The sequence below is a fragment of the Neovison vison genome, chromosome 13, assembly GCF_020171115.1.
Source record: "Neovison vison isolate M4711 chromosome 13, ASM_NN_V1, whole genome shotgun sequence".
NCBI classification, from domain to species: domain Eukaryota; kingdom Metazoa; phylum Chordata; class Mammalia; order Carnivora; family Mustelidae; genus Neogale; species Neogale vison.
Genome location: NC_058103.1, coordinates 107,794,239 through 107,821,786, shown reverse-complemented (window position 1 = coordinate 107,821,786; position 27,548 = coordinate 107,794,239). Strand labels below are relative to the sequence as shown.

Below are 27,548 nucleotides of genomic sequence, written 5' to 3'. Positions count from 1 at the left end.
AGAGAATAAAAGGAAAATCGGAGGCAGGCTCCAGGTTTCCTAGATGAGAGACTCACACCTGGCCTCAGCCAGGCTGTGCCACTGGACATTTGCCTTTCCTTTGTAGATTTCGGTTTGCAAGGTTAAAGTGAAAGAGGCTGTTTACTTTCTCCCAGGGATTATGGATAAAAAAAAAAAAAATACATAAATTTCCTTCACTAAGAGCCTAGCCCAGAAGTACGACAGGCTCCTCTCTTGCCTGGTGCCTCTTAAGGCCATCACTGTTGGTAGTAGAGCAGCGGGCACCACTGTTGCCATGGTTATGACTTCTGGACCAGGAGATTGGCTGATCCTTAGCCCGGCTCTTCCATCCAGCTGTCATCTCCCCTGCAATGAGAGGCCTCCTTACTCCCTGATCCATCCTGTATTTGGCTGGCAGGTTAGAGAGCACAGTTTTCCATGGCACTTCATGACCCTTCCATAGAGCCTCAATGACCCTAATGTTGATTTGGACCTAAAGTCTTGGGTTAGTGGAAAAGTTGAAACAATATTCAGGTCTCATATAGATGATGATCCTAATAATTGGCTTGAGGATCATCGCCTTCCTCTCTTGATTGCAGAGGCTTTGCCATGACTGCTTGGAAGTTCAGAGCAAATATCTGGCCCACAGCCAGGAAGCAAAAAGAACGGTACAACATGTATTTGACGTGAAACCTCATTCATGAGTTCACCTTATTTTTCCTATCCTTATCTTCCATACCTGAATTTTTCTTTTTAATTAGTCTCACATTATTTGCATCTTTAAAAAGTGCCTTAAATTCTTTTGAAGCAAGGCCATATATATATATATATATGGTGTAAGTCTATTCCTCAAAAATCCAATGAAAGAAAAAAAGAAAGTGCAAAGGTTTTTCTGGCCAGGAAGGGAAGACTGCAGAGTGCAAAGCACCTAGAACATATTCTGTGTAAAAACCAAATGGGATCGTTTAAATGCATATTTTCTATTGAAGAAAAAATCATGGTGCTCGCTTTGGCAGCGCATATGCTAAAACTGGAATGGTACAGAGAACATTAGCATGGTCCCTGCTCAAGGATGGCGTGCAAATTCACAAAGCATTCCATATTTTTAGACATTGGTCAAAGGGTAACAAACTCCCAGCTATAAGATAAGTAAGATCCAGGGACCTAACACACAGGATGGTGACTATAGCTAACAATATTGCTTTATGTACTTGAAAGTAGTTAACAGGGTAGATCTTATATGTTATCAACACACACACACACACACACACACACACACCCATAATTACATGAAGGGTTGGAGATATTAACTAACTGTATTGTGGTCATCCTTTTGCAATATATACGTGTATCTAATCATCATGTTGTTTAAACTCGTATGTGTTGTATGTCAATAATATCTCAGTAAAGCAAAGGAGGGAAAAACTACAACTACAGAGAAAACCACATACACATACACAACTGAGTTTTAAAAAAACTGGAATTTCCAGTACAGAGGAGGCATAAAGACATGACACTCCTAATCTCAGGAAGCTCCCTAAACAATTAAGGAGCTGTTACGTGAAGTCACTCACTGGAGATTTTGGTCCATCCCTTTAGAAGACTGGGACGGGCCGTGTGGACAGGCCACACCAGCAGGGAGGTACGTAGGGGGTTCTGGGAATCCCGGTTCCTTGCTCACAGTAAAAACTTCACAAGTATCTGCTGAATAGATGGAAAAGATAAGTAAAACAAAATGAAGCAAAAAACCCACAACAGGGGCACCTGGGTGGCTCAGTTGGTTAAAGCCTCTGCCTTCGGCTCAGGTCATGATCCCAGGGTCCTGGGATCGAGGCCCGCATCGGGCTCTCTGCTCGCCAGGGAGCCTGCTTCCTCCTCTCTCTCTGCCTGCTTCTCTGCCTACTTGTGGTCTCTGTCTGTCAAATAAATGAATAAAATCTTAAAAAAAATTAAAAAAAATTTTAAAAACCCACAACAGCAAAAGCAGACAAACAACAAAAAACATTATGCCTACGTGCTAAGCTCATAAATAACGTTCAAATGAACTTGGGCAGAAATGGTTTAACAGTACCCAGAAAAGCAGATGCAGCACACGGCCTTAGTCCTTTGAATCTTCCAACAACACTTTGAGGTAGATGTTTTTTATCTCTACGGCTTTTCAATGAGGTTAAGGAAGATTAACTAATTTGTGTAAGACCCCATAACCAGTAGGTAGGATTTAAGCCCAGAGCCATCTGATTCTCAAAACAGACTATTCCCTCCATCTTCCCCATCATTCCCCAAGCTCTTCTTCTGTCCAGAACGCACATCTGAGGTTCCATTCCAGAGGCACTGAATCGGTCTCTGGGGAGGGACTTAGAAGCATATGTTTAACAAGAGACAAGATGATTCTATCATCACAGAAGTTTAAGAAAACAGCCCTGTTGCCTCAGGTGGGAAACGCATCCATCTCCCCCTCTCACCGATCAAATAGAAGCCATGAGAGATTTGAAGCTCACACAACAAAAATCAATTGCATCGTCCTGGAGTTTATCGGATTCTAATATTATAGGATATTTATTCCCCACTTGGGTGCTATAGCATTGTCAAAGGTCATCTGGATCCTGAAGGGCATAGACAATTCTGGAAAGTTAAAAACGGACTCTAGCAGACTCCTCAGATTTTTTAGTTTTCCCCTGTCCCTGTTTGGTCCTTCAGGGCAGAAGTTAAGAATGCAGCTTTAGCGCCCAGTAGCTTGAACGGACACAGAGACTGCCAGCTGTGCAGGGGCTGGAGGGCCGCTGGAAAGAGAGCCCCAGGCTGAGAATCAATCCTCCTGTCCCATTGCCCACCAGATGGCTGTCATTGGACGAGCAAATTCCATGATCCGGGAAGTAGAAAATCCATCACTGCTTGGTTTGCTTTTCTGAGTGTCAGTGTTTCCTCACCCGACGACAAGAGGAGAGGCCAAAGAAGGCTGCAGCTTCAACCCCCACCATGGAAGCGAGCAACATATTTATACCACCTAAATCCTTAATGAATTAGATGGGAAGCAAAACAGTGATTCCTGACAGGGCTGAATTTGAGTCAGGCTGTGAAACTCCACAGCGCAGCCAGAAGTAGAGACGGACGAGTTGAACTGAAACCTGACCACTGCCTCTCAGCAAATTTACTGTAAGTTATTCCCGTTATCTCGGAGAGAAATTTGAGATGGGGTTAGAGAAAAGTCCAGAGCTCATTTCCCCCAAGTTGAGAACAGATCGTTGTTTTAAGAATTTGTTTTATATGCTACTGCCAGAAAACTTGCTTTGAATGAAATTTCCAGGCCTGCTATCTATAATAGCAAAAAATGACAAGTTTTATTTTACAAACAATAGTTTAATATAATATTAATAGTTTAATATGCTTTACTATGCTTCTATTCCAGAATGTTCTCCTTAATCTTCACAACAACTAGATAAAGTTTATACTCTTTATTAACATGACTGTACAGATAAAGAAACTAGTAGCTTCCTTCTCATAGAGTCCTTAAGTAATCTGCAACAAGTCCATAGATCTTAGCTGAAAGCCCATCTCATGTCATTGTACCAACTGCTTTCCAAGGAGCCCATATATAAAGGCTGTTTGTTTCTCCAAAAACAAATTCCTATATGGGGTGAAAACAGGACCCCACAATACCTTTGTTGCTTAAAGATCGATATCTGTAATAAAATGATGCAGAAATGCTAAAAAAAAATTTTTTTTAAAGTTTTATTGAGGAAATTCATGCAACAAGAAAGAAACCGCTGGTAAAGGTGGAATCATATAAAAAAGATTCTGAAACCAAAAAAGTGGAGGGATGGGGAAAGAGGCTCCTGATTATAATTAAAAATACAAAAACAAAAGAAATAATTAAAAAACAAACTACTGTAATGGGAGTTGTGAATTCATGATCAGCCTAAGACAAAAATTAGACAATATTTAAAAATTAGATAAATTTATTTTTTTTAAGATTTTATTTATATATTTGACAGAGAGAGACATGGAGAGAGAGGAAACACAGCGGGGGGGTGGGAGAGGGAGAAGCAGGCTTCCCGCTGAGCAGAGAGCTTGATGTGGGGCTCAGTCCCAGGACCCGGGGATCATGAACTGAGCCAAAGGCAGTCACTTAATGACTGAGTCACTCAGGTACCTCAGAAAGATAAATTTCAACAGACAAAATTTTAGAAGTCATGTGACAAAAGTAGATATAAATTTGAAAAATAAAATATAAGTTATGAGTACTGTACACTTAGAATGGTAGAACCAGTGGACATACATTGAACTCAGAAACAATACGGATGATTCATTTTTCTCAAGGTATAGGGCGTCGGTACATATACGCTTTTAAATAAGAGTCCAAAAATGAATCCAGAGGAAAGTCATAGATGTATTTTCTCACCACAGTGCAATAAAGCTAAATGCTAATGATATAAGTAAAAATACAAGGAAAGGAGCCTTGGGCAAAATAATGATTGAACCTTCAGCCTTGGAAGCAGACAGTCTAGGGTTTAGACTACAACTCCATTCCTTACTGCTGTGTGACTTAGGCACTTTAGTGAACCTCTCTGAACCTTGGATTCTTCATCTAAAAATGTGACTCTAATTTGCAAAGATGTTATGAATTTTATCTATAAAGTACATATAATAGGGGTGCCTGGGTGGTTTCTTCAGTAAAGCAGCCAACTCTTGGTCTCAGTCCAGGTTTCAATCTTAGAGTCATGAGTTTATGCCCTCTGTTGGGCTCCAAGCTGGAAATTAAAAAATGCTTAAAACAAAAAATATTATAGTATTAAGACTTAAAGGAAGGCTAAAACCCATACATCATACAATTATGATCCCATATTTTCAACGTACACATATTTTATTTAACTAGGAAAAGCCCAGAATTTTTGTTGATTGAAATCCAAAGTCCAGGGACACCTTGGTACCTCAGTCAGTTGAGCATCTGCCTTCAGCTTAGGTCATGATCTCAGGTCCTGGGATCGAGACCTGCATTAGGCTCCCTGCTCAGTGGGGAGCCTGCTTCTCCCTCTCCCTCTGCCTTCCTCCCTCTCTCTGCCAAATAAATTTTTAAAATCTTAAAAAAAAAATAAGAAAGCCAAAGTCTAGAAAATATATCTCTAAATACTAACAGTGCTCATAAGTATGCCCTGGGAACTCTGATGATTTTTGTTATTTTGCTTTATTTTTTTACTCTAAATATATAGTTAAAGCACAATAAAATAGTAATATGAAAATAAATATACCTTTCTTTAGAACATAGTATAAGAAGAAAATAAAATATTAATATATTGAGAGTCCTATAGGTGGGGATTGCTGTGAACATACAGTCATTTCAGTTGTTGCCACAGTCATCATCATTATTATAAATTCTAAAATGCTTTCTTTCTCTCTCTCTGTGTGTATATATATATATACACACACATATATATACAATGTATTTATATCATAGAATAAAATAAACATCAATTTAAATTATTTTTAAATTTAAATATAAATTAATTTAAAATTTGGATTATATAAATTTATTTATATAGATATAAATAAACACAGTATAAATATATATTCTCTAATAAATACATATATTCTGTAATATATACCTAGTATTATACATAGCACTAAAGTACTTTAGTGCAACATATAGTATACTATAGTATATAGTATAAAATACATAATATTAAAGTATATAGTATACTGTATATAGTATACAGTATATAATATACATATACATTACTGTGTATAGTATACAATACAATATATTATATAGTATATATATATATATATATATATATACTATAGTATACAGTATACCATGCAGTATAGTAGTATACAGTACATACTAGTATATAGATATAAATATATATTCTATAATATATATTATAGTATTATATATAGTGATAAAGTACTTTAGTGCTACACTACATAACATATAGTATACTATGCAGTAGTATATGTATACTATATGTATATATATACTACATATGTATATATATACATACAGTATATATGGAGTATATATGTATGTATACTATACCATATATGCATATTGTATACAATATGTAGACTGTAATATAGTATATATACTATATATAAACTATACATACTATACATGTGTTTAGTTAGCATATTTATAAGTATATTATATACTATATACATATAGTATATAGCATATACATAGTATATGTATACATATACTATACATATTGTATACAGCCTATGTACTGTAAAGTATATGTATATATAAAACTATATACATACTATATATGTACTATATGTATATAGCATATTACATGTACAGTATACATGTATATAGCACATATATAGTATATATTTAATATACATCATGTGTATATATGTATACATAGTGTATTATATATATATTATATATACACACACGCATATAGTATACAGCATTTATATACCATGTATAATACTAGAGGTCGTATAGTAGTACATATTACTATATTATATACTATATAACATTATATGCTGTACATAGCATTACATATATAAAAACACAATCTTGGGACAAATAACAATTTGAATATGGGCTACAGACTTAGATAATCATATTGTATCAATACAAAACTTGCCAATTTCCTTAAATGTTAAATTCCATAATTTTTAAAAGAGAAAATGTCTGTCATGGGAAATATACACAGAAACATTTAGGTTTGCATCTTATTCTCAAATGATTTGGTGGAAAATTCATATATAGAGAGAAAATGTGTGATAAAAGGATCAGGTTAAATATAAGCAAATAAAATATAAACAAATGGTGAATCTGGGTAAAAGGTACACAGGAGTTCTTCATACTAGTCTTCTAACATTTCTGTAAGTTTAAAATAATATAAAAGTAAAAAACAAATAAATGAGTAACAGTTTCTAAGAACAGCAGCAAAAGCTCTCCTTAACAACAAGGTGACGAAAAAAATTAAGAGCATGATAGTAACATTCAGAGTATTGTAAAATTGAACATACCACCTGCCAAAAGTAAGGGGAGTATGAACAATCAGGGCACAGAAATAAAAACAGAGATACATTTTAGAAATATGAAATATTCATATGAAAGTGGAGTAGGCATCTAATTTAAAATCTTATAAAAAGAAGAGAGTCAACATCAGGGGAAATAGGAAGAAAATAATAAAGATGAAGAACAAGAATAAACAAGTTAAAAAACAAGGAAGTCAGTGGTAATAAGAAGTAAATTTAACTGTTCTTTCTTCGAAAAGATTATAAGATATATTAAGACCCATGGGAAGATAATAAATAAAAGTGTATGAGTCAAGAAAATTAAAAACCCACAATTGATATAAGGATTTTAAAATGCAAATGATCGTAGTACACAATTTATGAGAATTCAAAATGTTCAACCAAATGGACAATACCAAATATAAAATCCACAAAACCAGATGGAGAAAACATGAAAATGACGAAGAAGGAGGAGGAACTTGAGAAACATATTTTTTTTAAGATTTTGATTTATTTATTCAACAGACAGAAATCACAAGTAGGCAGGGAAGCAGGCAGAGAGAGAGAGGAGGAAGCAGGCTCCCCACTGAGCAGAGAGCTCGATACGGGGCTCAATCCAGGACCCTAGGATCATGACCTGAGCCGAAGGCAGAGGCTTAACCCACTGAGCCACCCAGGCACCCCAGAACTTGAGAAGCATATTAAAGTAGTCCCTCACCTAACCAAAGATATATAACTTAAACAAATTTAGTGAACAGTATTTCTATATATTCAAGAAAACAGACCTTCCCGTATGACGTAATCAGTTCTAAATCATGGAGAAACAAGACCCGATACCCACTTCATCCTAAGAGATAAGTATCGTACTCATCCACAAATCTGTGAAAACGACCACACATGCACATACACACACAAACACACTCTTTGGACAGCAAATGTACAGAGACCAGTTTCCAATAAAACTGGTTTGGAAAGATTACAACCAAGTTCAGTCATACAGTAGATTCTCCAAAAATAATTGTTGGCTAAGTGAATCAATAAATATATGAGTATATGAATGAAGAAAGTCATGGCGGTCAATTTAGCAGAGTCCACTGAGGGCACAGAAGGCAGGAGTGCCTTGTGCAGGCCACGCATTCGCTAACTTCCAAATCACCTCATCCACATCAGGCCCAATGAGCACAGGCAGAAAAATCATTTTTCACTGAGCTTTGAGAATGCAGCTGTGACAAGACAGTGTGATAATCAATAAAGGGAAATTCTAGGAATGCCAAGAGAGCACAACAAATCAAGGACAACTTTTATAAAAGAACTATTTTTTTTTCTTTTTTCTGTTTCCTTTTTTTTTTTAATGAGATTTAAAATATGAAGAAATGAAGATACTGAGGACTGAAAAGTTAGCAGAATACACCATCCCCCAACATGCCACGTTGGCATTAAGATCATTTTGAGCCAAAGGCGCTTGGAAAAACAGCAGATTCGAGAAGGACATTCTAATCTTCCCTTTCTTCCTAAAACGGGAGATAAGAATTCCCACGTGAAAGATGCCCTTCCCGTACCAAGGGGAAAGAACTGTACTTCAATAGAGAGTAAGAGCTAAAAGAAATCTGTACCCGCAGACCTAATATACTTCTTATCTTCCTTTAGCTTCCTTGCATAATTCAGTCACTTCTCACGTCGCCTCTCTGTGTTCAGCCCCATAGAAAAGCGTGTGGGCTTCGCCATGTCTTTAGGTCTTCATCTCCTCACGAGGCTCCTGTATCCTGTAAAACTCACACATTTGTATGTTGTTCGTCTGTCGGTCTTACGTGGGTTTAATCATCAGGCCCAGCCAAAACACCCTCAGAGGGTAAAGGTCATTTTCTCTCTGCTACAGAATGTTCCTGAAGGAAAAGTCTACTGTAACTGAGTACATGAATGTTTAAAACTGTGCAACAAAACCCACCAGAGGCAACCTGAAAAGACACAGTGCAGATTGCAAGGAGATATCGGCAATACGTGTAACCACAAAGAAGCCACATCGGTAGGAAAAACATTAATGAACTAATCAAAAGAGGGGCAGAAGATCTGAACAAGCAAATGATAACACAAGAAACCTAAATGACCAATGACACGCGTAAAAGGATGCTCAAGGTGACTTTACCGGTAATCAGAGGGACGCAAATTAAAAGAACAAGGTACTATTTTACATCTGTCAAACAGGTAAAAATGAAATAGTCTGACACTATCAGGTGCTACTGATGATGTGGAAAAATCAGAGAAACGTTCACATTTTGATGACGATGTGTTCAGTGTCGTAACCATTTTGGAAAATAAACGCTCAACGAACGTGCGGCAACACCGAAGAGACCCATATCTTGGAACCCAGACGTTTCACTTCTAGAAATAAACTCTAGGAGCTCCCACCTGTGGACAATGCAAGTCCAGTGCAACATTGCTTGTAACAGCAAAACACCCACAAACAAAACAGTAAATCACAAAAATATCCACCAACAGAACCACCTAATTGTGACGGACTCCTACGATGAGACCACTTCGAGCAGTTCTATCAACAGCAGACAACAGTCTCAAAAATACAATGTTGAATGAAAAACCAAGTTGTAGGTAAATAAGTAGAGTGTAAAAATTTGTAGACATACAAAAGAATGCTATATGTTTTGCGGCTACATATATATATGTTGCAAACATATATGCAGAGGAGAACCACAGGTACCAAACTCAGGGTGTGGTTGCCTCTGAGCAGGGGAAAATGAGATTAGGTTTGGAAAGGGGTACACGGGTATTCAATTCATAACAAAAGTAAAAAGTATAGGAGGCTCCTGGGTGACTCAGTGGGTTAAAGCTTCTGCCTTTGGCTCAGGTCATGGTCTCGGGGTCCTGGGATCGAGCCCCATATCGGGCTCTCTGCTCAGCAGGGAGCCTGCTCCCCTGCCCCTCTCTGTGTGCTTCTCTGCCTACTTGTGATCTGTCTGTCAAATAAATAAATAAAATCTTTTTTTTTTAAAGCATATATGACAAAATGTTAGGATTTGGTGGATCTGAGTAGCAGAGTGGTATTCATATGTATTCATTATACTGTGTTTGAAATCATTTTTTAAATGAGCACCCCAATTTTAAAAAATACATTAAAAATACCAAAATATATAAACTAGTATGTAAAATATATAAAAATCATTAATGGGTAATTCATAAAGAAAGAAAATACCTAATAAAAATGGGAATGGTGGGGGCGCCTGGGTGGCTCAGTGGGTTAAGCCACTGCCTTCGGCTCAGGTCATGATCTCAGGGTCCTGGGATCGAGCCCCGCATCGGGCTCTCTGCTCAGCAGGGAGCCTGCTTCCTCCTCTCTCTCTGCCTGCCTCTCTGCCTGCTTGTCATCTCTCTGTGTCAAATAAATAAATTAAATTAAATTAAAAAAATAATGGGAATGGTGGAGAGCCTGGGTGACTCAGTCATTAAGTGTCTGCCTTCGCAAGTCATGATCCAAGTCATGGGATCAAGTCCTCCATCAGGCTCCCTGCTCTGTGGGGAATCTGCTATTCCCAATGCCTCTGCTGCTCCCCCTGCTTGTGTGTGCTCTCTTTCTGTCTCTCTCTGTCAAATAAACAAACAAACAAACAAATAAATAAATAAATCTTTTAAAAAACATGGGAATGGTAAGAAAGCCAACTTTAACTCACTAGTTTAAAAAAATTAAAATATACATACACCATTTCTGCTTATCAACTGAACATGAAATTGCAAAAATGTGAATGCCTAATGTTAACAAGGGGGAAAGGGCGGGTGGGAGGACAGATCACATCCATTCACTGCTGACAAAAACTTAAAATGATATAAATTTACTAAATTTGGCAGTATAGGTGAAAAAGGAAAAAAAAGTGTGTGTGTGTGTGTGTGTGTGTGTTTATAGCCTTTGCCTCAGAAATTCTCCTTTAAAGAATTTAAGAACAAAGGAAGTGACCAGAAATTATGCCAAGATTTATGCTTAAGTATCTTTATAGCAGCATTATTCATCATAGTGATGCTTAGATACACTAAATTGATTTTAAAAAATAAAATATTAAGGCAATTATTATACATCTATAGAATGTAATGCTCAATAACTATTTCAAATAATATTTTAAAAGAATATTTAATGTAACTGAAATATCTCATTACTATGTTGTTAAGACAAGTTATAAAAGCATTTGCACTGTGTGTTTATTTGCAGCTGTATTTTTAAAAACAAATATATAGGCAGGAAAAATAATCTGGAGGTATCCAAATCAAAATGACAACAGTGGTTTGTTGACTCTGAATGGTGAAATCATGGGTCTTCTTCACCATATTTTTCTTTTTGCCCTTCATTTTTTTTACTTTTCAATAATAAATATTTATTTATTTTATAATAGAAAAGTTATTCAAAATAAAATATTTACCAAAATAAGCTTTGGTTGGTGGAAGATTTAAATATAAAATCTAAATACGGAGGAACTTGCAAAAAATTGATAAAAAAAGTATCACCTCTCTGGGGGAATTTTAACTTTCTCAGCTTGGAAGTAATTTAAATGATTGCACTATAAAAATTAGCATTACTGAAGATTTTTTAAGAGGGAAAATATTTCTATCAAACATTACAAAGAATTAAGATCTAACACAAATAGCTAATTCAAATTTGTAAAATCAATGGCAATTTCTAAAAGATAAATAGGTAAAAGACAGGACCATTCCCATAAGAGAAATACAATTAGTAGACAAACTGGGAAAATGTTAATTCTCCCCAGAAATCAAAGAAATGTAAATGAAAGCCTTCTGAAGATGACAGTTTACATATTCTAAAAGAACCAAAAAAAAAAAAAAAAGGTTGAATGCTAATATCCAGTGCTCGTGAAGCTGCCCAGAAATTGACTCATACATTCATTTACAACCATACCACACCCATCCTTTAGGTAGAAATGCTACCACTAAGAATTTATTCTTAATTATGGACATTGGGGAGGGTATGTGCTTTGGTGAGTGCTGTGAAGTGTGTAAACCTGGCGATTCACAGACCTGTACCCCTGGGGATAAAAATATATGTTTATAAAAAATAAAAAAAATTATTTTAAAAAAAAAAGAATTTATTCTTAAAGAAATACTTTGGCAGAAGCAGACGCTCCCTCCTCAGTTACCTGGCTTCTAGCTGTTGGCACTCCCAGAAACCAGCCTCTGACATCTTCTCTCTTCCATCCATGGGCACAGTCTGGAGGAGCTCATCTATACATACACCCAAACCTCTCTCTTCACAGTGAGAAAGGAAACCAGAGCAAACAAGAGGGACCAGCAAAGAGATACCTAAAGCAAGTTTCATCATAATATTAATCGTTTAGTTTAATAACTTAATGTTCCAGGCTTTATCCACTAAGAAGTACCATTGTGGTCATCAGGAATTCCTTAATTGCAGTAGCTCAGCTCACTGTAGTCCACCAAATCTCAGCTGCCCTTGACCCCCACCTCCAAAGTCTGAGGGAATTATTTTTGTGAGGCAGTCTATAAACCACTTAAAATGGGCAGCTCAACACTCCCTCCAGAGCCCTACCTCACTAGAAGCCAGAACTTTCCCTCTGCTTGAGGCCACCAGGGACCCTGTTGTCAACAAGGTAGACACTGCACACAGGTCAGGAAACAACTGCTTCAACCCCATGTCTCACACAGTCTCTTGATTCCCCAGAAACACTCATCCACTTGGTGTCCCAGACTGGGGTCTCTACCTCACGTGGGTCCTTTCATGGCTTAAGGGTGTTTGGACATATACCATCCTTCATTCTCATGACCTGTGTGGTCACCAGTTCCATTATCCCCATCATTATTTATAAGTCACGACTAACACAAGACAGAGTGCTGAGCTCAAACCCAGATCTTTTGCTGTCGGTCCAGGTCTCTCTCCATGGCACCAAGACTGGGTCTTGCTACTCCCATGAACAGCCTACCACTTCCTTTTTTGTTCATACATTGCCTGGGAAAAATGGGTAAGGAGAGTTACTTTTCTACCAAGAGCTAAAACAAGCCGGTTTGCTCTGGAGATGATATGACAGCAAAAAGAAAGAGTCCCCAGAGGCTGGGAGCGCTGTGTAAATCTGACTGTGTTGTCCTCCCAGCTCCAAGATCCCAATTACACACCGGCTGACCTCTGAGATCTAATCTCAGCTGTTTCCTAAGGCATCAGGGGGACAATTTGCCAGCCCAGGAGTTCTTGGGACCATCAGATTAGGAGTGAAATTGTGGAGTGAAAAATGGCTCTCTCCAGGGTAGTGTTCCAGGCCCATAAATTTAAAGGAAGCCAAAACACAGCCATATTTTCCTCCTCCTATCCTTGAACTTTGCCTAGAGGTAGAGCTCCTTCCCCAGCCCGGCTCCCTCACGGCCAACACTTGCTCTACCCCCTGCAGAGTGCGGGCTGCTAAGGACAGATGTACCCGTGGGATTCCCCTAAATGATCTGTTACCCAAGGCCTAAGAACTGGGGCTGATGGAACCCTGAGACATTCAAGGATTCCCATTTGGGGTTGAAGAGATCACCCCTCCACTAGACCCAAAGGGAAAAAAACAAACTCCCTGGAGGCAGATTTGCACCAACTGGCCTGGGCAGGACCATATGGATAATTCTCTCTGGTGTCCAGTATGAGCTTCCCCGAGGGGTACATGGATTGTCTGACCTGTGGACATGGGCCCCTGAGGTCTGAGAAGTCTGACCAGGGACAGACTCACCACCAAGCTCCTAGACCTGACTCCAGAAAATCACCTCTCCAGGTGAGCTGTGAGATACGATCTGCTACGAGGAGGGCCCTTTCCACTTGAGAGCCTATTTTATCCACCACTAATTTGAGAAAAGGAACCATGCTTTCAAATTTAAATTCTTGTTCAAGACAGGCGATGGGAATTTCTCAAAACCCAAGAAAGTAAATATCAGACAGAGGGGGCCTTATTTTTCTAACTAGAAAAGAATACATCACAACTTACATAGTTAATTTCAAGAACAGGATAGAGACGCCATCTTTACTTTTTTTCAAAAACACCATAACTAGTTTTCCTATTCTTTATTATAGACAGATAGACGGGCAAAAAGAGAAAAGGAAGGAATATGAAAGGGTAAGAGAAATAAAAAACAGTGAAGGGGGTCCTGGGTAGCTCAATCAGTTAAGCATCTGACGCTTGGTTTCAGCGCAGGTCATGATTTCAGGATGGTGAGATCAAGCCCCACGTCAGGCTCCATGTTCAGTGCAAAGTTTGCTTGGGATTCTCTCTCGCCATTCCCCTTTCCCTCCCTCCGCTCACATGCTCTCTCTATCTCTCTCTCTAAAGTAGTAAATAAAATCTTTAAAAAAAAAAAGCACAGTGAGTAATTATAACTAATAAAATTATTAATAAAGATAACTATTATATTAAATAATTATTAATAAAAATAATCATAGTGGACATGTATTGTGCTGGGCATGCTTGAGGTTAATAATAGTAGGGAAACTGAGACACCAAGATTTTAAATAATTTGCCCACTCAATGAGCCAAGAAGGGAGAGGGCAGCATGTAGATTCAGTTCCATTATCACAAAGCCTCTGTTCAAGAGACAAAGATCCGGAGACACAGCCTTTCCTCCCGAAGGAAACTTCTGCTATCTTTAAAATTCTGTAGCTAAGTACTTCCCTTTATCATTTCTTAACAATAGGAATTACAGGGGAGATTCTGTGCTTCAGTGGAAAACGGCGCATTGTCCATGCCCTCTGCGCGGCTGCCTTCCTGGGCCATCTGATTCTGGCATTCTTTGCCCTTGAGGCATTTTACAACTCTGCACACCGCAGATAACTAGGAGCAAAGCAATATGCAAATCCTGCCCTATCCTGTGTGCAAGTTCGATTGACTTTCCTCCCACACTGGGAGAAGCTAGCCCGTGCTTTCATTTGTACATTCTTTTCAACATGCCTTTATCCATATACATTTGCTGGGGCCGGTGTTGGGGGGGGGGTTGCTTCTCCCTTGAACTAGTTATGCCAACACCCTTACCAGCTTCCTCATTAATGAGCTAAATAAAATACATACCATATGTTCATTTTTAATATCTGGGTGAGAGGCATGATCTTATCTTTAAAAAAAGATGTCTTGGGGGCACCTGGGTGGCTCAGTGGGTTAGGCCGCTGCCTTCTGCTCAGGTCATGATCTCAGGGTCCTGGGATCAAGGCCTGCATCGGGCTCTCTGCTCAGCGGGGAGCCTGCTTCCTCCTCTCTCTCTCTGCCTGCCTCTCTGCCTGCTTGTGATCTCTCTCTGTCAAATAAATAAATAAAATCTTTAAAAAAAAAAAAAAAAGATGTCTTGGGACACCTGGGTGGCTCAGTTGTTAAGCACTGCTTTCGACTCAGGGCATGATCCCAAGGTCTTACATGGGGCTCCCTGATCAGTGGGAAGCCTGCTTCTCTCTCTCCCCCTCCCCCTGCTTGTGTTTCCTCTCTCACTGTGTCTCTGTCAAATAAATAAATAAAATCTTAAAAAAAAAAAAAATTATGTCTTGGGGCACCTGGGTGGCTTAGTCGGTTAAGCGTCTGCCTTCAGCTCAGGTCGTGATCCCAGGCCTCAGCAGAATTATCCAAGCCTGTCAAAGCACCCCATGGCTTTCTGGCGGACCCTGGGCATAAGCTAACCCAAATGGTTTCAAAACCATGTGGGTAACTGGTAACGCTGTGTAAACAAGGTCATTCGCAGCGTAGCCTCACCCCAACAATTCCCTGTCAAACACTCTGTTCTGTCCATGACGAAGCTCCGTGAGCAAGAACTCCCTTTATGTTTGCTGGACTTTTCTTACTGCTGATTTGGGAAACCCCTCTGTATGTAAAGTATATAGTTCTATCTCACCATAATGTCTCCATGGCTTCTCTCTTGAGCAAGTCCCGTGGGCTATTTCAGGGCTCTCTGCACGAAACAGCTGACAAAGGGCTTGAGAACATTTCTTTGGAACATAGTAATATAGTAAGTACAGGATCTGTGTCTTTGCTGTTCAAGAGCACACAGCACGGCCTCATTTTCCTTTCACCTGACTTACATGAGGACGGCACGCCTGGCAAACGTGCTTTTTTTGCTGTGCGGGCTTTGGAGTTAGACACCTATCATTCAAACCCCATTCCACCGCTTACTAGAATGTCAGTTTGGGCAAGTCAGTAACTTCCTGAGTCCTCTGCCGTCTTCTCTGTACAAAGGGGAATAATCACCCTGTTCCTAGGATTGTTTCTGAGGCTTCAATGAGTCCCACAGCAGGTCTGGCATCTCTGGGAGCTGGCCCCTGAATTGTTAACCCCTGAGCCTAGCAATCAATGACTAACTGTGTCATCAAGACACCATAGATGCTGGAAGAACGATGAGCCATCGGTAGCACTTGAGGCAGCACCTTGGGAACTGCTCTTGATTTTCCGCAGCCAAGAACTTCACTTGCTAACCCCAGACGCGTGTGTGATGTGCCATAAATACCCCTGCCACAGAGAGGTCTGGGCATTTCCATCCGAGAGGCTGCAGCCCTGCCTGATGCCCCGGATGGGTATCCCAGAGACAGAAACATGGGACCCAGAGAAAGAGATCTCACCCTCCCAAACGGTTTCTTTGCTCTGCTGCAAACAGCCATCCAGTTCATGGCTTAGTTGGTCTCACCGGGTAACCCAGCATCATCACCAAACAGCCCAAGCAGCTGGAGGAAGCAGGCAGTCTCAGCTATATCTCCCCTCTTTTCCACAGAGGAGAAGACCCTTGGCAAATGACAAAAAGACCCATGTCTATCTGGATGTTCTAAATCAGCTTAAATCTTGGCTTATTTTTGCTTCCAAGCATGAGGCAAACAGAAGGAAAAAAAAAAAAAAAGATTTGACATTCTACTGCAACGACATAATAAGATGCATTATTGGCTCCAGAGTATCCAGCCACAGGGGGTAAAAAAACTGCTTTGGTTTGGGGTTTTAGTTTGTTCGTTTTTTTCATTGTTCCACAAACCAGAAGCTGAAATTCTGGTAAGGAGAGTAATTGGCCAGCACAGAGCAGGAAACAAAAGTAAGTTCAGAAAGAGCTCAACTCTTTGCTCGCTAGCTGCTTGGGTCTTCACTTTAGACTGGGTACAAGAGAGCCACGGAGCTTCCAGGGACCTAGAAATCCTCCCACCCGATCTGCATGAGTTAGACACTGACCTTGGACAAGGAATCTGGGAGCCTCCATTTTCTCACCTGTACCATGGGGGGAAATAATTCCTAGCTCATTTGTCATTTAAAAAAACAAATGAGCTCTGACTGTACCAAGAGCTGTTGAAGAGGCCTTTCACATGATAACATTTGCTCTCACCATTCCATTTTACAGATGGGAAAACCGAGCCAGAGGGAGGTAACAGAATCTGCCCAGGGCTTGTAAAACCAGCCAGAGGCAGAGCCAATGCAAAGTTTAATCTGCAAGTCTTATCAGTAAAGGCATAATGATCTCACTGAATAAATACCAGCTCGTACTGCTGGAAACACTTCATTCTTTCAAATAGTCTAAAACATTCCCTGCAAACTTGTTTTCACCTTTCATTTGTTTACTAATCTTAAAAAAAAAAGATAAGGAAAGGTTAAACTCCAGGCCAACCCCTCTCCAAATGAGGACACATTTGGAGCCTTCTTGTTTTCGCCATACTCCTGCATGGTACAAGAATGTCCACACACTGATTGGTGACCCAATGAAAGCTTGGTCATTCTCCTGGTGGCAGCCTGGCCCCCAGCAGCAGTACGAGAAAGTATCATTTCCCAGTGGCATGATCCTAAAAGTGCCATAAATTTCATCTTTGGAAATGGAATGCGGTGAAGGCATAGGAAAGAAAACCCCGTGAAGTCCTGAAGAAAATCCGACACAGAGGGATCAAGGGCTAGTGGCTGTTAAGGAATCTGACCCCGGGCTCAGACGGTCCTGATTTCCTCTCTCTGCCTTTTCCTGGGAAGATACAGTGCGTCCCAGTTCTTAATCTCTTAAATCTCAACCGCACAGTGAGGGAAATAACAGCACCAATCCAGAAGGTGCTGTTTCCGTCACTCTTGTCTGAGAACTCCAACCCAGGGCTGCCACCCTTGCGTATCCCCAGTTTCGAAGATGAAACAAGAATGGCTGATTTTGAATATAAAACTCTGTTGCTTTCATACGTGAAATTCACCATGACCCCCTGGCTTCTCCCCACCAGGGACTTGCTCTCTTTATCTCTGTAAAATATTTATTTCTTTTCTTCTGATTAACTTTCTTATCACCATTTCACTAAAGGAAAAGGTGACAGGCAGGTCATCAAATGCCAGTCTCTTGAAATTTCCATTTCTTCAAGAAGATTTTCAAATTAAAAGAGAGCAAGAATTGGGAAATTCGTAAGAATGTAATTATAAAACCATTACTATTTTAGACCAAGGATTACAGACAGCGCTGATAACTCTGCTGGAGTTTCTAGTCTCCATGGGGCTCAGGCCCTACCCCTTTTCAGCTCATGGGAAATGAAGAGTCCTGCATAAACTGCTGGGCTTTCTTCAGCATGGGAATGACTACAGATAACACTAATGGAACTATTGATTCTTCTAAAGTATTGATGGAATCAACCACATTTCTATTAGGTCAGTAAGACCTGGGAGCCACTCTATCCCTCTACCACAGTCTTCACATCTCTTCAGGCGAGCACCTTTATCAGTTTAAAAAAAAACTTTGGGGCTCTTGGGTGGCTCAGTAGGTGAAGCATCTGACTCTTGATGTCAGCTCAGGTCGTGATATCAGGGTTGTAAGATCGAGCCCCATGTCAGGTTCCATGCTGAGTGTGGAGCCTGCTTGAGATTCTCTCTCTCCTTCTGCCTCTGTTCTTCACCCCTGCATGTATACTCTCTCTCTCTTAAAAATAAACAAAACAAAGCTTTGAGGACAACCCCCTCCAAATATATGGGTATTTATGTGCTTGTAAATTACATATCACCAATATATTCTATATTCTAATTGTATAGTATAAATGTATTATAAACATTATATATATATATATATATACACACACAAAATTTTCTCAGGTGATACCTTAGTCCTTCTGGGCTTCTGTAACAGATTACTGGGTAAATAACAGAAATTTACAAACAACAGAAGGCTGGACATCCAAGATCAAGGGACTGGTAGATGCAGTGTCTGATGAGGTCTTCATAGAGGGCCACATTGTAACCTCGCAGGGGCAGAGCAGCAAGGGATCTGTGTGGGGTCTCTTTTACAGGGATGCTCCCCCAACTCATGAGGGCTTGCCCTTGTGACCTAATCACCTCCTAAAGGCCACACCTCTAATACCATCACCTTGGGAGTTCTGCTTTAACATACAAATTTTAGAGGGGCACCAAAACATCTGAAAGGCGTATCACTTCCTTCTTGTGCCCTGATAGAACAAGCACCAGTTGGAGGCACCTGTTCCAACTGTGAGGGGCAAAGAACAGCCTGGAGAACTTTAGAATGAAGGTTCTCCATACCTCAGTCCCAGAAGCTTAAACTGGATTGTTCTTGGGATGGGCCTCAAACCGGTCCTCTGCCTGAGCTCTCAGGCTGACTCTGATTCCAATGTTCAAACAGATTTTGGAGCCAGTGGTCCAGACCCTTCTGCTTTCTTACCATTTTCATTTCATCACTGTGGTCCTGCTGTTAACCTACCTCCTAGACACCCTCTCGAGCCCCTAAGTAAATTAAAAACAATTCAGCAATAATAATAGCTGTCATTTATTGTTTCCTCCTGGCCAAGTTTGCTTCACCTCTTTCCATGACCCGCTCTAACCTGATCAGGAAGGCATCAGCAGTCCCTAGCCAGACGAAGGAAAACAGTTAGAGCTTTGGCCACTCACGTCTTGCCCTAGGTCACCCAATTAGAAAGTGATAGGGCAGGGATTTGAACCTAGATCCATCTTACTCCAAAGCCTGAACTTTCGACCACAGACTGTGTTACCTCCAAAATAAGTCACTACACTACTGGACCTCTAGTGTGAACCAGGCCCTTGGCTGGCCACTTCACATGCACATCTCATGACGTGCCTGTTTTTGCACAGGGACGGAGCTCTGTCCGAAAATGCTGATGCACAAGAAATGTCTCTATTTTCTGTAAGCCATCAGAATTACTGACTCCAAATTCATATTTTTCAGGCCCCCTGGATTTCTTCTTTCCACCCCCACCCCATTATGCCATAGTTGTGGATCAGACACAAACCCCAGGCCTGGGGGTGGGGGTGGCACCAGGTCCTCTGTCCCCCATCCACACAGGTGGCCACAAGGGGCCTGTGCTCCCTATCTTACGTGAGCTGTCAGCATAGGTGGCTCATTGCTGTTCCTACTTCATGCCAGGCTCAGGGCCATCTTTGACCTATCTGCCAGCACCTCACAGGCCTGTCATCTTCGGGTTCTTACCACCTTCCAGCAGGGTTTCTGGGAAGCCAGGACTGTCTTGCCCGCCCTAGAGACCTAGAGACAAATCTCTCCTCCCCCACCCATATACAAAGCCCAAGAGACTCTCTTTCTAGTGATGAGAAGGTAGGGGTGGGTCCTCCTGCTCCCTTCACATCCCTTTAAAACATGTTCAGCTTTCTGCTTGTCTTTGTTGGTTACAATTCATTTGTCCTAGGTCCTAAGTTTTGGGAAGACAAAAGATTTGCAGAATTATCTCCACTTTGCCCTTCTTAAAAGGGAGAAAGAACAAGGGAGAAAGATGTTCGGAGAAAAATGGTATTAAGCTGGCATTTCCAAACCTTATCTCTGGCTCACGTTATCCCATTTTGGAGGTGAGGAGATGGGGCTCATTAAGGTTAAGTTATATTTTGCTCAACTAGTAGACCCAGCATCCTCGGGCTCTGGAAACCTTATTCTGTGTGAAGTCCTCCTCTCTTCCCTGCCAGGAGTCTCCTCGGCCAGCTTCATGGAAAGACAACAGAGATGGTGCATTAAAACTACCCCAGAAGGGTGATGGGACAGGCAGGCAGACCTTGGACAGATGGGAGCGGGTAGCACCCCTGAAAGGGGACTGATGTCCCTCCTCCTCTCCCGCCCCAGGAGAGCCTCACAAAACAAGCTGGCATTAGATTATACTAGAGAAATTCTTGACTTATGAGAGCTAGAACTCTGAAGACCTCGTCCCATGCAGAAACTGGTAAGAGAATGTACTCTGCAGAAATTTAGCAGGAAAAGGTTTTGGTATTCCGGAGCTGCTTGGATTCACCGGTATCTTGCTGAGTTAATCAGCAGAGCAGAACTCCCAAATTATCTAACTGCCTACTCAACAGTTCCACTTACTGTCCAAGAGGCATCTCAAAGGCCCCAGGGCCAAAGCTGATTGCATCATCTTCCCCCACCAAAACTTCTCCACTCACAGCCTTCCCCACCTCACTGACAGCTCACTGTCCACTTCTTTGAGCCAAAGTCCTTGAAGTCTTCCTCAACGTCTCTCTTTGCCTTGCATCTCACATTCCAGTATTCAGGAAATCCTGTTGTACCCACCTTCCAAATATATCCAACATATCCACCACTCCCCAGTTCCACTATTACCATGCTGAAGCAAGCCCTCACTTCTCACTGGATCATCGCCATGACCTCCTCACATTCTCCCCACTTACACCCTTACTCATTTATAATCTATTCCCATCCTCGAAAACCAGAATGACTTTAAAAAAATAATAATAATACAACTCGTGTCCCTCTCTGGCTCAGAATGCTTCCCCATGTCTCAGATCATAAAAGTCAAAGTCTTTATAAGGGTATCTCCTTGAACATTGGCCTCCTTGTTATTCCTGGAACATACCAGGCGCGCTCTAACCTCAGGGCCTTTGCACTGGCTAGTCTTTCCTAATATGTCCACAGAGGCTACTCATTGAAATAGTCATTTAAAGTTCGACTTCCCAACAAGGCTCTCCCTGAACATTCTATTTAAAATCACTACCTCAGGGCACCACAGTGGCTCTGTTGGTTAGGCATCTGCCTTAGGTTCAGGTCATGATTTCAGAGTTCCAAGATTGATCCCTGTGTCCAACTCCCTGCTCAGCAGGGAGTCTGCTTCTTGCTCTGCCCCTTACCCCACTCATGCTCTCTCTCTCTCTCTCTCTTAAATAAATAATCTTTTAAAAATATTTTAAAAATCACTACCCTCCCACCCCCTTAATTCTGCTATACTTTCCCTTATTTCCGTAGCTTCCATAGCTCTCACTGCATTCTACAATCTTCATAAATCTCTGATTCATTACGTCTATTGTCTATCATCTGAGTCCTCTCACCCCTAATGGTACATAAGTTTCACAAAGACAGGAATGTTCATCTGTTCTGTATGCTTGAATGTCCCTCATGCCTAAAACAGTGGCTGGTAGATAGTAGGTATAAAAAAAATTGAACAAATAAAGTTTAAATAAAACTAGGGACCCAAGGTATATCATAAGAGTCACACACAGTAACATTTCCCCTGCCTGGTTTTGCTGAGTGGCCTGAATTCTCAGTCCTCTCCACAGTAGGAGTGTTAATTAGCACAAAGGAGGAGAGTTTATTATAGGGTCATCTCCCAGTGGGGCTCCCAGCAAAGGCTACCGGTCCTCCATCTTTGCTCCTTCCTACACTGACGTTAGAGGTTTTCTGCCCCTTTCAGCTTATAGAAACATCTCTCCACAACTCTTTAACTTCAGGCACCAGCAATTTTGCTGAACTGAACAGAAAAAGGACCCTCCAGCAGCTCTCCACCTGCCAGAGCCCTTCTCTTTTCCTTTGTGCTTAGCTTGCAATTTGAAACACCCCTGCCATGAGCCAGCATCCCCGTCACAGTGATGACAGAGGGAAAGCTAGGCAACCAGGTGAGAGCCACTGACCCTTGACCTTTGACAGCATTCCCAAACATACTAACTTTAAACTGATTAATTTGGAACTATGACCTTGGTCCAAGAAGGTAAGAATATATAACAAGATATTTGATTTTCAAAATGTATCAGGATTTTTTTTTTAAAAGCTTTTGTACATCATCCTTTGTTGTATTAGATATAGTTAGGCCTGGAATTGGGGGATAGTCAGGGAAGTGAACACTGGATACCCTGGTTAAAAGTTAATTATTAATGAGCAGGCCTCCCTCACACAGTATCAATAGGCAATCTGGTCTCTTTAACTTCAGAAATTAGCAAGAAGACCTCGGACCTCGGGTGACACAGGAGAAATGGAAAGGCCCCCGTGTGTCTCTATTTTCTTGGTTTTGTGCGTCTTTATCCAATCAAGTGCCAATGGACAAAGCCCGGGACTAGGTAAGAGCCTGCCTTTTCTGCGGAGATGGGCATGGATTTTCTTTTTTAAATGTCTGTCGCGATGAATCTAAGTGGTTCTTGATGGTGTGGCACAGAGCTCGGTCGTATTAATGGTGTCATGGTTCACAGGATGAGCTACCATTTGTACGGAATTGAAATTTTAGGAGATCTTTCTGGGGACAAAAGTCTAAAAGCACTCGCCGTTTGCACTGAAGTCTCTGCCATGTCTGATCAGATCTAGTCATCCTAAGACTAGGATGGAGAAGGGTCTGAAGGAGTTCTGGATCTTCCGGAGCGCTACCTTGGCATCTGATTTGTGGCTGGGCAGCACAACTTCCAATGAAACGCTCCGTCTCGCTAAGGTTGTCTGATTGTTGGCTCTCTCGGAGGAGAGAGGGATTTGTAGGGTCCTGTTTCCAGTCAGGTCTGAAGGAGAGAGAGCATTGCGCATTTTCTAGACTTCATTTTTTTTTTCAGCCAAAGCTTTACTCTGAGACTGAGGACTCCAACAGCAGTTATACCTGTTTGATCTGTAAATTCATAAACGAGAGGAATGGCCAAAAACAGATCCAAACGCTTGATCTGACAGGTGGATTCCAGGCTCCTGGCTAAATAGTGCATTGGATCAGTAAGTGACAGATATGAAGAAAACTGAGCAATTTGACCAAATAGACAGGTATTGGAGGCTTTTCTGTATGTGGCTGTTACTGGTCAGGAGCTAGTAGCTCTAGATTTTTAGAAGGTAGAAGCTTTTAGGTAGAAGCTTTAGATTTTTTCTTCCCTCAAAGACTACGCTTCGGAAAGAGCTCCAAAAACCTGGAGAATGAGGAATTTGGTAACCAATATCACTGCAAGTTCCAGACTCTTGTTTCCCCTTTAAAAATAAAGGGTTGTTTATTATTTTATTATTATTTTGTATCCTAGGCCGGTTAATAACTGGTGGGTAGTATTAACTATTCGCCACTTACTGAACATTGTCTGTGCTGAGCATGGGCTCACTATTGTGCATATATCATCTGCTGTATGAAGCCAGGTCCAAAAATGACAATAAGAAGTTAGAGCCAAACAGGCAAAATTGCTGATCATCATTATTCCCTGGGTGGACAGGGATTTTGCTGAAGGGCCTATCCTGACCTTCAGTCCAGAATGTTGTTTTCGTGTGCTTATTTTCTATCAGAGTGTAACATACATCAAGTGCCTGTGTCATAATTGCCCGATGAATTTTCATAGTAGGAACCTGCATTGGAGAAGCTTCCTTTGTGTACCCCTTGAACCTTAACTGACGTTACTTTGCCTTCGGGGGAACTTTCCATTATTGAAAGCACACAGCGTGTGTTCTTTTGCTTCTGGCTTCTTGCACTCAACATTACACCAGGGAGCTTCACCCAGGGCACGCGTCTGTGGTGGTGACTCGTTCATTCTGGTGGCAGAAGCATTCCGTCGTATCACACTACCTCCCTCCTTTTATCTAGGACGCTGTCGATGGCCTGGAGTATTTCATGGAGACGCGGAGGTTGGGAGCCATGAGTACCAAGGAGGAGGCTGAAGGGCAGGACGGCCTCCCCCAGGGCTCCTGGGCATTGTCCAGACTTCCTTCAACAGATCTCGTGTTGGTCAGCTACTGCTGTCCCAGGGCTTGGTTTGTCCAAAAGCCGAGGGAAGCAGCCACGATTAGCAGATGGGTTCTTCAGGGAAAAGGATCAGAGTGGGGAGATCTCTTGTTCTCTTGTGAGCAGAATCTCTTGGCAGAATTCTTCCTCAAGGAGGGACCCAGATCTGTGTGTGTGTGATGCTGGTGGTCATCTCCCAAGGCTGGCTACAAGCAAGCTCCCACAGTGGGGCCCTGTCAGACGGGTATCTAGGCTGGCAGTTCTCAACCAGGGGCAGAACTGCCCCCCCCAGTGGACTTTTGGCAATGTCCAGGGACATGTTTAATTGTCACAGTTGGGAGAGAGTGCTATGGCCTGTGGTGGGCAGAGGCCAGAGATGCTGCCAAACATTCTACAATGCACATGGCAGCCCCCACAATGAGTTATCCAAGGCAAAGTGTCCACAGTGGGTCTAGTGTTGGGAGACACTAGCCATGGGCAGGAAGAACTCCCCCAAGGACCCTTCTTCTTTAACCGCCCCCAGCCTGCCTCTTTCGGTGTTTATGAATGACATGACTCATGGACCCGCTAAAGTATTATGCACCCAGTATCAGCCAGATATTATTCCCTCCTCGCCATGGCAGAGAGTCAGCCAGCATTTAGGTGACCTGCGGGGGTCCCATGGCTGTTCAGAGCAGAGCAGGGAGAAGCTCCGAGAGCTCGATCTGTCCGACTGAGGCTCTGGGCCTCTCTCCACTGGGCTCACTGCCAGTGAGTGAAGGCCAGAGGCCGCTAGAAAACAATTCTGCTCAGTTCCTATCAGGAAAGACAGATTGGGGCGGTTGTTCCAATCTGCCAGCACCAAGGGGAACAGGATATGGGGAGCCTCCTGAAACCCCCAGGACACAGAGCTCCCGTCACCCTCATCCCCAGACCTCACTGCTTGAGACCCAGACCCACCCCCTCACTGGTGTTGCCATGACAGCCAACACTAGAAGCTGCTGTTCTCAGCCCCCAGCAACCCCAGCCTCCAGATGTCCATCACCACAGCCTGGGGTAGTGAGAGGGGAGCCTGCCCACCCTCCCTCCTATCCCAGCTGCCCCTTCCAAATCCTGGGAGCAGCTGACATTCACCCAGTCCCTCATTCAACCACTGTGCACCAGCACGCGCCATGTGTATAAGGCACCACACAAACACAGCACCTCTCACACTTCCTGGTCTCAGGACACCCTTACGTTCTGAAACATTCTTTAGGACCCCAAAGAGCTTTTCTCGTATGGAATACATCTATCAATATTTACCATATTAGAGACCAAAGCTGAGAAAGTTGTGTAAAGGTTAATGCCTTTAAAAATACCAGCAAACCCACTGCGTACCAATACTTATAATACCATGAGAAATGCCTTGTTTTTCCAAACATCAACAATGAAAAGGGAGTCCGAAGAGTGACACTGTTTTACAAAGAAGGGCTGCAAATTTCTTTAATGCCTGACTTCATGGGAGAGGGCTAGATTCTTCCATTTCTGTATTCAGTGGATTGTTGTTTTGCTTTGTTGGGAGAGCATGAAGAAAATAGGTCTCCCATAGAGGCCATCCCCCAAGGCCTCAGCCCACCCACAGAACCATGGCTTTCGAGCGTAGACAGTGTACAACTATGCAGCCAGCCAGCCCCTGGCCCCAACTCCCACCCTGAGCAGTCAAATCAGGGGCGGACCAGGGGCGGGGCGAGGTGGGAGCTATCTACCCCAGAAGTCAATAATAAGGCGGCCAGCTTCCAGAAGGAATGTAAATACCATACAGAATCTACTAAAAGTTGGTCTTTTTTTCATTATCGCAATTCTAAACAATATCAGTGATCAGATAAGCCTCCTACCTCCTCAAAATAATTTTTTGGCCCAAGTGGCAAACAACTGCTAGTAGTTACTGCTAAGTTTCATTAATATATATGTAATCTTCAAATGATCTCATTTTTGTTACTTATCCTTTAATAAATATGATGTTTTCTGTCAATGTTAATTTTGAGAATTCCAAGTTATGTGGCTGGCCCCTGACACTCACCTGCTCGGTGAGGAGCTCACTGCAGGCGTCATGGTTTCAAATCCTCCCAACTGGCTTTGACCATCTCATGTCTCCAACCCCTGTGGTACATACTGCATTCTCCTACATTTAAACAGCAAATTCAGAATCAAAGATGATACCATAGTGATTGTGAAGACAAAGAAGCAAAACCTGAGAATTTCCATTCTGCTATCCAGTGTGACCACTTAAGAGTTTTTAAGTTTGCAGTGTAAAACAGTGAGACAGATATGACAGACCTGGGAGGTGTAATACAGTTGGCCCTTGACCAACATGCGGATGGGGTGCCGACCCCCACAAACAGTTAAACATCCACATATAATTTTTGACTCCCCCTGAACTTAACTACTAACAGCCTACTATTGGCCAGAAGTCATACGATAACATAAACAGTCAATTAACACATATATGTATATGTATTTTATGCTGTATTTTTACAAGAAAGTAAGCTAGAGAAAAGAAAATGTTATTAAGAAAGTCATAAGGAAGAGAAAACTAACTTACAGTACTGTGCTGTATTTATGGGGAGGGGAATCATCCACACATATTTGCACCCACAGAATTCAAATCTGTGTTGTTCCAAGAGTCAACTATATTTTGTTTGGTAAGTAAAAATTTTAGTTCTTACAGGAAATACTTTTAATGCATTTG

General features: G+C 41.6%; 1 protein-coding gene and 1 non-coding gene across 2 annotated transcripts in view; both read left to right on the top strand.

The window, feature by feature from the left end:
• Positions 1-1,000: 1,000 nt before the first annotated feature.
• LOC122894880 lies at positions 1,001-1,107 on the top strand. The gene has a single exon (XR_006381886.1). It is a non-coding gene; the product is annotated as a U6 spliceosomal RNA (small nuclear RNA).
• Positions 1,108-2,938: 1,831 nt separating this feature from the next.
• Positions 2,939-27,548, top strand: part of LIPC (lipase C, hepatic type) — a 149,127-nt gene continuing 124,517 nt past the window's right edge. Inside the window, exons 1-2 of the mRNA XM_044229767.1 lie at positions 2,939-3,153; positions 23,105-23,231. Coding sequence (XP_044085702.1) covers positions 23,147-23,231 — 85 coding nt within the window. The 5' untranslated portion in view covers positions 2,939-3,153; positions 23,105-23,146. The remainder of the gene's footprint in view (positions 3,154-23,104; positions 23,232-27,548) is intronic.